Here is a 13439-nt window from a genome sequence, read left to right on the forward strand (position 1 = left end):
TGGACTTGAGAGACCCAGAAACCTCATTCAAGTTATCTTGAGTTCAGTGGGGCAGACGTGGAGATTGGGGAGAAGAGATATCTGCTATGTGGTCTGTTAAATTCAACCTGGAGTTTAGTTCACTTAATGTTTTTATGGTTGTGGTTGTCATTAGTTAAAAGATCGTGAGTAGAGATAGCTAAGATCTGGGATTAGAAAAGAATATGGCAACAACTGAGAGACAAAACAGCTAAAAAAAAATTAAAAGTGAGGAGAAGGTGTATACGGAAACATGGCAGACTAAATGGAGGAATCACCGCGGAGTTGAATCAAAGTGACTGGTGTCAAGTGCATTAAAGCCTAGACCAAGACAGTAGAAGAACACATCAAAGTCTTACAAGAACAGAATAATGTAGAAAAAGCAGAAAGACAAGAACAAGTAAATCCACATGCTATAAAAGATGAGAGTACAAGATTAAGCATTAGTGAAAAAAATAGGCCGCAATTAATCATGAAGCAAAATTAGAATGAATCTAAAAAAGTTTTAGACAGAGGGAATGGGAAGAGGTGACAGAAGAGGTGGGGGGAAACAAATGTAAAGCCAGATGAGTAGATCAGCAAGTCCTAGTGATCACATTAAACACACACTTTAAAGATATTTCTAGTGGTTTACCTTCTTGCTTCCCTCCATCTTAGTTACATCTCTTATCCTGTTTCATATTTTACTTGTGCAAATGTATTTAATATTTCTCTATGCAGAATGTGTCACACTGCAAGCAAGTACCTTTTTCATGAGTCAGTGCTATGCAGGATATAGTCTCTGAGGTAACAGTTACGTAGAACTACTAAAACATTTCTTACGTTTTATTTATTGTTCTGTTTAGTAATGAATTTGCTTTGAAATCCCACAGATGAAAACAAATTTCAGTGATTTAGGGTTGTAGGGGTTTTTTTAAGAGAATATAATTAGTTTCATGAAAGCGTTAATAGAATGAGAATTCACACTGATCTCAGTTTGATTTGTGAAGCTTTTGCAGCTGTGTAGATGATGACAAAAATCCCCCAGGGCTTCCACACCATGGAGATAGGGTGCTTTGCAGCCATTTGTAGAGTCTGATCCCATAATTTGCTGAGAATCCCTATTGGCAACAAATTTAATTAAGCAGTTTCTAGGCACAGTTTATGTGGTTGTGGTTTGTTGGTTTGTTTTTTTTTTTTTTTCCCCAAGTTCTTTTTCTAAGTAATTTTTCAGTCACACCTTTGGTGAGACTGATGGAACTCTGTTGCTTTCTTACAAGTGCCTGTAGACTAGGCCTTGAAGTTAGGGGCACTCAGCACCCAAAGGGATGCTTAGCACCTTGTGTTATTCAGTCTCTATAACAACAAATAGATATTGCATGAAGTAACTTCTAATAATATTTATGTGTGCAACTCTGAAATGTCTTGAACATTTCTCCACATTGTATCTTGCTACAAAATTATCATTCTTCGACTATGAGCTTTTATACCAAAGATCCTCAGGGGATAAATGGAGGCTTGCACTACATACAGATGACTGTATTAGTTTCTGTAAAATTCAAGAAAATTAATAAATGCAGTTTATTTTTTGTAGTGCAGTAAATCTTTAATCTGTAAATAGTTTTAAGGGTTTTTGTTGTTTTTTTCCCTGTTTCTTTCAACTAAGGAAATGCTACTTCACCGCAAGTTCAAAGACCATCTTTCATGGACTACTTTGATAAACAAGATTCCAAGAATAAAAGCCCTGAAAACTGTAATCAGAACATGCATGAACCTTACCACATATCCAAAAATGTTTTTCCTGATAACTGGAAAGTCCCTCAAGATGGAGATTTTGATTTCGTAAGTATATTTTTATTGTTTAATTTCTTGAATGCTGTTTATTTTGTATGTGCCAAAAATAGTTAATCCTTTTCTATAACTATGTTATTACAAGTAAAATAAGTAAACTCTCAAGAATACCATCCAATTATCTAATCTAATTCTTCATCCTGGTTGTTGAAATAAGTACATTTGCTTACCACAGAACCTTTTTAATGAGTGGTGTGTGACATTAGGAGTACACTTCTTTGTAAGTGCCTTTTTTTAAGTATTTGGGATCTTTATATTTGATGTGTTTAAAGTTTGACCCAGTTCTTTTAAAAAAAAAATTGCTACAGGCATGAAATATTGTGGTGTTGTTTGCTGAGTATCTCAGTAAAACTACTTGGTATTTTAAACTGGATTGAAGTAATTTAATCAGTCTCCTTGGAGATGGTTAAGATCACCTGCTTGTTGGTACTATTCCAATAGCACACATCTCTCAACATAAAATTATTCTATCAAACATCAGCCAGTTGAATTTAGGATGAGGTTTTTCCCCCTCCAAAATATATGTGTTTTTTTTCTTTTTGCCTATGTTACAAATTTATAACAGGGCAAAAAGAAAATGTTTCTAAGTTATAGGTTACTCTTAAAGTGAAATAAATAATTACTGTTTAGAGACTTGATGATAACTATACCTGAGTTTCAGCCTTGTTATTTTTTTACATGTTTGAATGAAAGTATTTAGTTTATCTATTGTAGATTAAGCATTTTCCTAACTGCAGTGCAGTAGCTAAATATGATTTCATGGCACCTTTTTGAAAGCACACTTGGGATTTGGAGAAAAATGTTGTGTTTAATTTTAGGTGACAGCTGTAGGTGTGGGATTTTTTTCCCAGTTTTCACTTACTGCATTTCTACATAAAGCTGACTCTTAAATTTAAGATACTGGAGTAAAGCCAGTTAAATAGCACAGTACATGCTGTTGCTGCTGGAGAGCTTTGATTAAGTCAGATTTTTGTTAGGGTGGGGCTTTTTTAGGCCTTTTTTTCAACTTTAAAATGCAATAGTCATCATCCTGATATTTGACTAAACAAAATAACTATTTGCACTATTCACTGGAAAATAACTGGCCATTATTTAATTGGGGTTATAGTGGCAATAAAATTGCTCTTAGCACAATTGAAAATTCATCCTGTCTTTTCTGTTACTTGTTAAGAGGTGCAAGGGAAAATGATTCTTCTTGTAAAAGCTAAGATCCTGATTCTGTAAGTGCTTATTCATTAATAATTTTTACATGGATAATCCCATGGAACTTGTTGGCAATGCTTGTACATATTAAGCTGCCTTATCAAAATACGAATTTGTCATAGAACCAAACTTGTGGAGTTGTGATCTTCATAAAACTGATCTGTGTTGTAGGCAAACCTTGCCTGAGTGTAACAAGTCAGAGACATAAGAATCATAGAATCGTAGAATGGTTTGGGTTGGAAAGGACTTTTTAAAGGTCATCTAGTCCAGCTTCCCTGTCATGGGCAAGGGCATCTTGCACTAGTTTCTCAAAGCCCTGTCTAGCCTGGCCTTGAACACTTCCAGTGATGGGGCATCTGCTGCTTGTCTGGGCAACCTGTTCCAGTGCCTAATGGAAGTTGCGTGATGTGCAGTTTGTCCTCGGCTTTCTAATAAGGCATGTTGTAAGGCTTGCTGCTACAAAATTATTCTGATGGAAGACCAAATAGGATTTAAGGCAAAGTGAATAGATATTTACAGTGTACATAGTTGAGAGTGGGGCATGGAATATTAATTAAGCATGACAAAAGCCAGATATTTCCATAGAAAACCAGCCTAAAAAAGAATTTAGAAAGTCTCTTCAATTTTGGATGTACAGCTTCAGAATAGTCCATTCAAGAATACATTTCTCTGAAGCATCTGGTAGCAGCTGATGTCACATGGGATATTGGTTTTAGCAGCCTGCTGGTTTGAACCACAGGCAATTATTATTTATATATTCTAGAAACACTTCTATTTATATTTTAGACAGTGAGTGGCAGTATTGGTAAGTGGCCTGTAAGAGACTTTCTGAAAGGATAAATCAGTGGGCAGCATGCATAATAGATTGTCTGCTCTTCGTGAGATCAACACAATGTTTTCAGTTGCTGACATGAAGTCTTTAAATGATTCATGAAAGGGATAAATAATGGAAACTTTTTGTACTAAATAATTCAGTTCTGTTTTGTTTGGAATTAGGCTTAATGGGATGTAGAAAGGGATCCTAACAGTAAATGGTGACAGTCATAATTTTATGTAAAGAAGGGTTTGATACACTAGAACTAAAATGCAAATGATCAAAATCTAATGTATGTTTTAGTAGTATTCCAACTTTCTATGAGGAAGAGGAGGTAAGCTAAAGTTGGAGGTCACTAAACTCAGTTGCTGGATGATACCAGTATTCTTTCTTATCAATATCCCCTGTTGGCCATACATAGAATGCCAGGGCCGGCAGCCACAAAGTGCTTTGCTTTTGAGCCAGGGCAGACTGACAGTGCCATGCTGAGATATTCAAGTGTATAGGATGGAAAGATGTAGAAGTTTATAGTGTATGTGTCATAGCATAAACTAGAGAAGGAATAATGCTGCTTAAGTCAGAGGGAGAAGGGAAAATGAAAAAAAACTAAATCCTCGTAGACCCCTCCAGCTAACCAGTTTGCTTATTTCTGTATATAAGGTGAGCTCTGCAGAACTGGGAGCTAATTCTTGAGGCAAAACAGTGTTTGCTTTTAGGTCACAGGGGTATTTTGTCCTTTTGCTATTATATTTCGCTGTTTGATATAACAATACATAGTTATTTTATTTGTTCAAATAGCAAATACGTGTAATGCAAATACAGCACTTAGTCTTGCACGCTTGCTGATGTTTTTACATAATGTAAATAAATGATACAGGAGACTTTTCTTGGAAGGTATATAAATGACTGTATAAAATCATGCAAATTGAACTTACCACTGAGTCTGGTTTAGAAGTTTTTGTATGGGCATAGTTTTCTGCCCTGACTTAAATGTTTTTAAAAACTCCTTGCCAACGAAAATAGAAGTGAAGTTTTTTCCAAGAATATAAGATGATTTGGTCATCAATCTGAGCTAAAAAAAGGTAGTTTTAGCAATGTTTTTTTCTTCCAAAAGTACATATTTATGCTTTGTTTTTCACTGCTGATGTACATCTGTTTTGCAATTCAAAAGCTGATCTTACTTCTTTTTCACTAATGCCATATGGGAATTTGAGATCCATCTCTGACTGATAGTCTTGCGGGCCTTCTATTGCATGATCTGTGCTGGTTATCGATGCAGTGCTACATGAACTGATGAGCAGAAATTGCCACTGCAGACGTTCAAGTTGTACATTGTATTGAATCAGGTATATTGCAAGTAACTTTTAACTAGACTTAATTCTGGTACTGTGATCACCTTGAATGTTACATTATCCCAAATTTATCCTGTAATGTAAGCTTCAGGATTAAGGTGCTAGTTTTCATTCATAGGAGTTGTCTTACACTACATTTCTTTTTTGCTTTTAATTTTTTTTTCTTGTGACAAGAAATGTGCATATGGTTGTGGTTTTATTTTTTTGGGGGCGGGGGGGGGGGGTTTAGGGTTGGGTTTATTTTTCCTGATCTTTGCTGGCAGTTTTTTTATTATATGTTTTTGTTGTCTCATAATAAATTCTAAAATCAGAAGTATGGGTCATTGATATCAGTGAAGTTGACAGAAATGTTATTTGTGAGGGTTTGTAAATGTTTTGGTTTGGGTTCTTTTTCCACTTCAGCCTTTGTCATGGAAATGTTGGAGCTCTGATTGGATATAAATCTTAGTAAAAAAAAAAAAACAAACTAATGTTTATTCAAACTTCAGCTTTTATATTAAACTTTCAGTATCTCTGTTTCACACTCAAGGCTCATCAGGGATTTTAATTTTCAATGAATTCTCCAGATTATAGGCAATTCTTTTGCACATTTTCATTACTTTTGAGGAGCATGCAGCAGATAGCAAAATTAAAGCAATGTTTTTAACCCTTATTCTGTCAGTTTTTCTTGGGTTAAATGGTAGTTTTATTCATAGCAAACCTTGATGCAAGTAAGTCTAACCAACAAGATACTTCTCATTGTGAGGAAAAAGTGGCATAATATCCTTGAATAAGTAAAAATGCAATAAAGCTATACAGTGGATGGGTATGATATTCATAGAAATGTAATGATGCATGGTATAAGCAGCTTTCATAATAAGGCGTAACTGTTTAATGGGCCAACTTTCAGTTTTCACTCACCCTTCAGCAGCTTGGATCAGAATGCCGAATAAAGGCAAATGATGTGTTTGTTTCGACCATCTAAGTGATCAGTCCTTTTAAGAAGAGTTGGCTTTTTATAGATATTATGCATTCATATGACCGTGTTGCTGTTACAATAGCTTTGTTCCTTCTGTGGGGAATGTTTTCCATGAGATATGTACGTGCTGGAGAGAGCTGTGTATTAAATGAGCAGTGTGACGGCTGGTGTTGAAGTAGCTTGCTCAAATTTCTTTTGTCTTTCACCATTGAAGATTTTGTGATATTTTGTGTAGCATTTATCACATTTTATGGGCATTATAGAAGACTTTTTCTCACCAGAAAAGGTGAACTTTTAATAAGCAAGAAGTGCCCAAAATTTTTATCATGTGTGGGTAAGCAAGTAAATCTTAGCTTTCTAGGTTGATGTACAGTGTGTCCATGTTGTTAGAGAATCTGCTGCTTACATTTTTACTGTATCATGACAGTTTAGATCTCAGTAAGATATAAAATGATTAAGAGATAAAATTGCTTTACAAATCCCTCTGCCCCTTAGGAATTTGTGTTACTGTGGGACATGATGTTAACAAAGGATTTACAAGAACTACAGTGAAGTGATATGTAATTGATAACCTGTATAATTAACATTGCTCAGAATGAGTTGCTGAACTTCATTTGCACTGATTGAATACATTATTTAATTTTAAATGAGTCATTTACTTTTTGTCATGACATGATAAATTGTAAAAAGGCAAATCTATTTATTATACCAATGCTAGGGCAATGATTTCTGTCTTTAGTAGAATTATTTCCAAACAGGAATGGTATCCAGATTGTTAAATATAAAACAGTGAACATGTAGATCATGTTTTACAATAACTGCAGTATCATGTTTAAGTAGATGCATTTTGGGTGACTTAAAGATTCTGGAATAGCAACAAAAATTTAAAAAGCCATCTGTTTCCCTAGGCAGAATATTTCCCTGGGTTTCAAACAGAACAAATATGTTAGATTATAATAATAATGAAATAATAGTATTGCAGATACTAGCACTTTAGTTAGCATTCCAAATGTCTAATGTGACAATTGATTCAGTAAGAAAGTAAGTACCATAAAATGACTGAAGACCATATAGAATTTAATTAAAACTTCAGTAATAAAGTCAGGCTGAGTTAGCATCGTTGGAAATACATTTTTGTCTAAAACCTTGGCTGAGTTTACTCTGATTTTATTTAAGCAGCAGATGAGTTTGGTACAGTCTTCTTTATAATTAATGGGAATGCAAGTATTTAATCTATTTTCAATCATTTCAGATTCTGCTCTAAGTAATTTGGAAATTTTAAATGAAGTATTAACATATATTCATTTTGCTTTGGTTTTAATTAGTTGCCTGAATATCATGAAGCCTTTCCAGATGCTGACAAGAAGACTGTTTTCTTAACTAAGCAAATATGAAACTTGGGTTTCTGGATCTGCATGGGCTGTAAGCATATGAGATAAACACGAATATTATTGGTGTTGACAGCATGCGGAATTTAATTCATTTTACTTCAGACATGGCTAACAGAAGAGAGACTATAAAATGAATATATTGATGATAATATACTTATCTAGCTCATTTTGTAAGGACAGTGTGAACCTCAGCAGTGGAGGGTTTTTTTACCTCTTGTAACAGGCAGCTGTTACAGAAGCTTCCTGTGCATTGAGTGGTTATTTAAAAAAATTAAAGGTGAGGGGAAATTCAGTGGGAGAGATACTTGTATTAGGAATACACTGCAGATGGTTTGCAGGTCACGGCTGTGATTTGTTAGACCTATGTTCAGGCAGGCGGTAGGGGAGATTGTGCCACCCTGACATACAAGCTAAAAATATAATATTGGTTGTTTGGGCTTGTTTTGGTTTTGTTTTGTTTTTTCCATTAGGGAGAGAGAATGGATGACCCTCTTACTTTTTCTTTTTTTAACTCTCGTTCAAATACTGACTGGTTGAACTAAATCCTGTTTGTATGTTCTGACCACAAAAGGAGAATTATTTTTATTGCAGAGAATGGGGGAATACACTACCTGAGCAGAGTCTTTTTCCACCTAATATTGAATATAGGATCCTCTTTCTTTTAAACATGTCTCTTCCCATGTTAGCATAGAAGCAAATAATTCATCCCTAGTAATGTGTTTATGTAACTAAATTATTTAGGCTGTAAGTGGAATCAATCCTTTCTGTTTATCTTGAATTGTAGGATTATTTTAAAGCTGTTAACTCTGATCATGGAGTCATTTGTGCCAAAGTGCCAAAGCTATACTTCTGTGGTTTTGGAAGGTAAATTGTGCTGTCTGACAAAGGTCATATGAATTCTGTACCCTAAAGGGGCACAGAAAGCACCCTTCTAGGCAAAAAAGCTTTTTACATTCTTACATGTAAAAAACACAATTAAAAATTTTTTTACTTACTGACATGCACTCTGAAGACAAGAATTTGGGCTTGAACTGCAGCAATTTATTTGAAGTTGGACAGTAAGAAGAGTATCTAATAGGTTAACAACACATGACAGCAGATTGCCTCAGAGGGATGCAGAAGTTGCCGTTACTGTGAGTGTTGAAGACCTAGTTAGATATACACATCAGGGATGGTTTTGGTGGAGTTGATCCTGCTTGGAGCAGAGAATTGTTGTAGGTGACCTCCTCCTATAAATGTTTCTGATGACTTTATTTCTTACGGCTTTTTAAGCTACTGCGGGTGGCTGATGTTTGTAATCATAAAAGACATTGAAAACACATAGATCTTACAAGCTCAAGCTTTCAAAAATAGTGACATACAACTTGTTTATTAGGAGCATCAGTATCTTGGAGGAGCTAGACCTTGAGTAACCTTGACAGTTTTTCACAATTGCCAGCAACTGTGATTTCCAAACGCGCGTCTGCCTCTGGAATATTTCAGCCAAGATTCGGTCAATAAGACTTAACCATGTTTTCTCTCCTGAAAGTTTAAAGTATCTCTGCCATCTTATTTTATCATGTCAAATAGTTTCAATGTGCAGTGTATTTTTTTAATTACACAATAGTTTCTAGTGAGGAGACACTTTTAAACTTGTATTTCAGCCAACTTTCAAATTCTTATATAGAGTTAAGAATGAAACTACTTCACTCCAAAGAGTTTAAATAGAATTTAAATGCTTGCATCATCTAACACCCCTCGCCCCCCTTTTTTTTCTCATTAGCTTGAATGGAGAGACTGAATTGTAGTTCTTCGGTTATACAGCAAGTCTGTAATTTGTGCATAGTTTAAGGAGAACAAAGAAAAGAAGTAAGTGAAGCTGATGAGCTGTGGCAGTGCTGCTGGTTTAAAGTAATATCTTGTTACCTTAGTAACCAGTTGTCTGTACTAATATACCTCCTTGAGATCATTGTGTAATAGCTAAGTAATGTGTATAACCTAGAAAGAGCTTTGAAATACTGGAAAAAAAGAGTTGTGGATGGACAAGTTTTAGATGATCCTTTTTTGTCAATCAAACCAATTCAGTTTCAGGTCTTATTTCTGTTTTCTTACAGAAAAAAAGGGGGGGGAGAGAGGAGAAGGGAGATATTTAATCCAAATACTTTCCATGTTGCATGAATCACTGTTAGTGCCAAGACAGTGTACCACATCTTTGTGTGTAATGTCTGATCCCCAAACTGAGTGCTGACACCAAGGGATGCGTGTTCTACTTCACGGTTCCAGCAGAATTCTTTGAAATTATCTCTATGACAGTATCATGCAAACCTACCAGCAAGGGACAAAAATCTGTTCTTCTACTCTTTCCTATGATGATTAATGATAATGAAAAGAAGTAAAAATAAAACTTGCCTCAAGAGAGTGGGTGACTGGAATTTTGTGAGACTGTTTTAAGTTAATTTTTGTAACTCCTTAGTTTTGAAGAGGATTTCCTCATTGTGTGGTTTGGTAAGGAACACGGGATGGTTGTTTTGTTGATTTGGGTTTTTTTTTCACAGTTTAGCTTTTTCTACATTCCCTCCTTCCCCCCTCCCCCCCCCCCCTTTTTTTATTTATTTTTACTGGATTCTAATGGGAACATGAGCACTTGTCAGATAGGATTCTGGTAATTTAACAGGGAAAAATTTGGATTACTTCAGTGTCTGTGTGCCTAACTCTCAATAATCAAAAAGCTTGTATTAGATTTCTGTGCCTCATGTTTTGATCGGCAGCCAATAAGTGCCATGTGTAGACTGTATATTAAGCATAGAAGTAAAAATATTTCATAAACAAAATGCTGGAAAATAAATGCTTGACATTTAATACTATTGAGCTTTATGAAAAACAGAAAAAATTCTGTGTGGTTTTTGTTTGCAAATAACTTGTAGGATTTGAAGAAAGAGACTTCTGCATTGCCTTCAGATGGAGGGCTCTTAATACTTGGAATTCTTTGTTATTTGGAATTAATATCTTCAGATACCTGATTAAATTGAACTTAGCACATATAAACCATGATACTAAACCAGAGATTGCCCAGAATATTTTTGTTTACATGTTAGTTTTATTTCTTCTTGTAACTTGCATAACTATGGAATAAAAGGTAACTCCTATGAAACTTGAAAGCAAAACCTGTGTTTGTATAAAAATGCACTTACCATTTTCATTTGCTTGTATTTTAGTAATGTGTGAAATATATACATTAGAATTATTTTCATTATTTGGAGTTGTAGGATTGCTATACACTAGTCATTTTTGATGAAAATGTTGAGGCTTTTTATAGAGATGTATGCAGTGTCAAGCTGTAAACTAACCTTTTGGAGACTTGATTCTTATTTTTCTTTCATTCATTGTTGTTATTTGTGTCTGGATAAAAGTGTGCCTCATAGGTAGCACCACTATCTAAGTAACAAAACATATGTAAAATCACCCAAGACAGGGGAACTACACTGACAAACCCAACAAAACCCCTAAATTAATTTGGCAAGTTTTTATACCTATTTTAAGGTGCTGTGAGTAGCAATTTTAAAATAAAGTTAGGCAAGCCCAATATATAAAGCTGCAGCTATTGTCAAACTCTCTGTAGAAGGGTTAATCTCATATTTGCTTAAATCAGTGCAATGCTCCTACTGATGGCAGTATTTTTAGCTTCTCAGATTTTTAAAGAAACCACTTTCATTTGTGTGTCTAAATGTTAAACTGCATTTATAGTTAGGGTTTGAAGTCTCACAGTTTAGACTATTTCTCTCAATATTCCTTGGTTTAGGATAAATATGCCTAGTTCCTAGGAAAGAAATACCTTAACAATTAACACTTATTTAGCATCTTCTTAAAGATCTTGTATTGTTTACATTTATGTTTGTGTTGATAGTAGGAGTTGTACAGATATAAGAATACTAGTCAGAAAGTTTAGTTTCTTAATATAAATAAGATATACCAGGCCAAAATTGCTGTGTAGGAAAAGCTCTAAAGATACAGTAGCACAGTTATAGCTGTTTCAGAAAGCTGATAGGTGCTCAGCTGAGAGCCATGACTGCATTTCCCTGACAATTTTTTAGTGTGCCATAGTGAGGACTAAAGTTAGCTTAAACCATTTTGAAGAATTTAACTTACTTTATTGCAACACACTGGGGTCATGGACAAGGTTAGGTCCTTAGCTGAGAAGCGGGAACTTCACAAACTCTGCAGCCTTGACTACATAATACTGTGTGAGCATGCTGTAGGGCTTGTAAATGTGAATTAGGTGGAATGTTCTAAAAACATACTTGACATTTTGTTCCCTCGTGGTGTCACTACAGCCCAATGTATTTAGGTATTTAGTTGGGTTTAAAATTTGAATACTGTTCTTTCAGGTAAGAATGGAGGAAAAAATATTCTTCCTCATCACCCCAGACAGTTGTCTAGATCCAAGAAGATGTCTTAGTAAAAAGAAGCTATCCAAAAATTGCTGTCTCTCATTTCATTGTGTCTTCTTGAAGATTGTGCATTTTGATACAGAGAGTTACCTTAAGAGGGATGTGAATGGAAAAGGAAGCTTTCTTACTGGATGCTGCTTGGGCATTGGTCCCACTAGGACCTGGAGCAGGTGCTTATATTTTTTAAGGTATTTCTTCATGTGCTTCTAGTGGAAAGATTTGTTTGCTTGGTATGTGGGTATGTTTTTGTGGTTGTATGTTGGTATGTCATTGTATGGTTTTGTGGTGTTTTGTTGTTTGTTTCTTTTTTGTCTGCAGCATCAGTTGGATTGTCACTTCCCCCGAATGGTCATTTATTTTTGGTTCAAGCAAATCGTTACTCTAAGATTACTCAGATAAAATAGTTACAGTCACATGGTCTAAATGCCATCCACACACAAAAAAAGTCACTCTACAGAGATGATGGATAATCATCTCAAAAGGAGAACTGTTACCCTAATAATGTGTGAAGAAATAGCAGTGTGATATTTCTATGATGCTTGTGATGTGTGTGAATAGGGTAGAATAGGCTTTTTATTTTGCTTTTGCAAATTTGATATTCATTGCTATTTCTGTTTTTCTAAAGAGTTTCCATTAACTAATTGAATACCACTGTGAATCAAGATAAAGAGATAGATATAAGTAAGCCTATGTTCAGGCAGATTCAATTAAAGTAGCAAAGGCATTAAACTGAAAAATGAAACTGATGCTTCTCCTTTGGGATCTTGTCTGTGACTGATGATTCAGTGAGATGTGAGCACCTGTGTGCAGCCCACCTTCAGTGCTACTTCAGAGGATCAGAGGAGGAATTGGTAGGAGTGTGTTGATCATAGCGCAGCTTGCTGTGTACATGCTGGGGGGGGATTCATTTGTTGTCTCTTGAGCTGGTTAACTTCTCACAGGTTTCAAAGAGACCTGGGTTGCAGAGGATGTTTTTCCCTACCTCAGCTTCTCTGACAACTGCTAGTGTGTTTTGAGTGGTGTAACATAGAGCCTGTTGGAGGAATGACGTTATGGCTAAATAACACACCTTTCACACTAAGCGTTTACCAGGATTTAACTCCCAAATAGTGCAGTGCCCTTTTAGTAAAAGAAAACCAACCAAACAAAAAAAGACCAAATAAACAACAACAAAAAGCCCCCAAAAAACAAAAACAAACCACTCCCAAACTAAACAAAAAATGTAAGCCCTAAACAGTTTTCAGAGTAAAAGATTTTTGTAGAGTAAAAGATTTTTGCAGAGAAAAAGGTTTGGAAAAGGGCTGATGCCTCTGAAGAGGATTTCTGAAGGATTTGGGAGAAAGAGGGGTAGGTGGAGAGAGGCCAAGTTCCATGTTACTTAAGCATCCCCACAGCCTGTGAAACTCAAGAGCCTTGTTTTCTCTAATTTGCTGGCTGATGACTCTA

General features: G+C 35.3%; 1 protein-coding gene across 1 annotated transcript in view; it reads left to right on the forward strand.

Moving 5' to 3' along the window:
• The window catches only part of STK3 (serine/threonine kinase 3), a 125074-nt gene that overhangs the window by 78204 nt on the left and 33431 nt on the right, over window positions 1-13439 (forward strand). The window contains exon 10 of the mRNA XM_005150885.4: window positions 1664-1839. Within this exon, the coding sequence (XP_005150942.1) occupies window positions 1664-1839 (176 nt within the window). The remainder of the gene's footprint in view (window positions 1-1663; window positions 1840-13439) is intronic.

This window comes from Melopsittacus undulatus, chromosome 1 (genome assembly GCF_012275295.1).
Source record: "Melopsittacus undulatus isolate bMelUnd1 chromosome 1, bMelUnd1.mat.Z, whole genome shotgun sequence".
In the NCBI taxonomy this organism is placed as follows: Eukaryota; Metazoa; Chordata; class Aves; order Psittaciformes; family Psittaculidae; genus Melopsittacus; species Melopsittacus undulatus.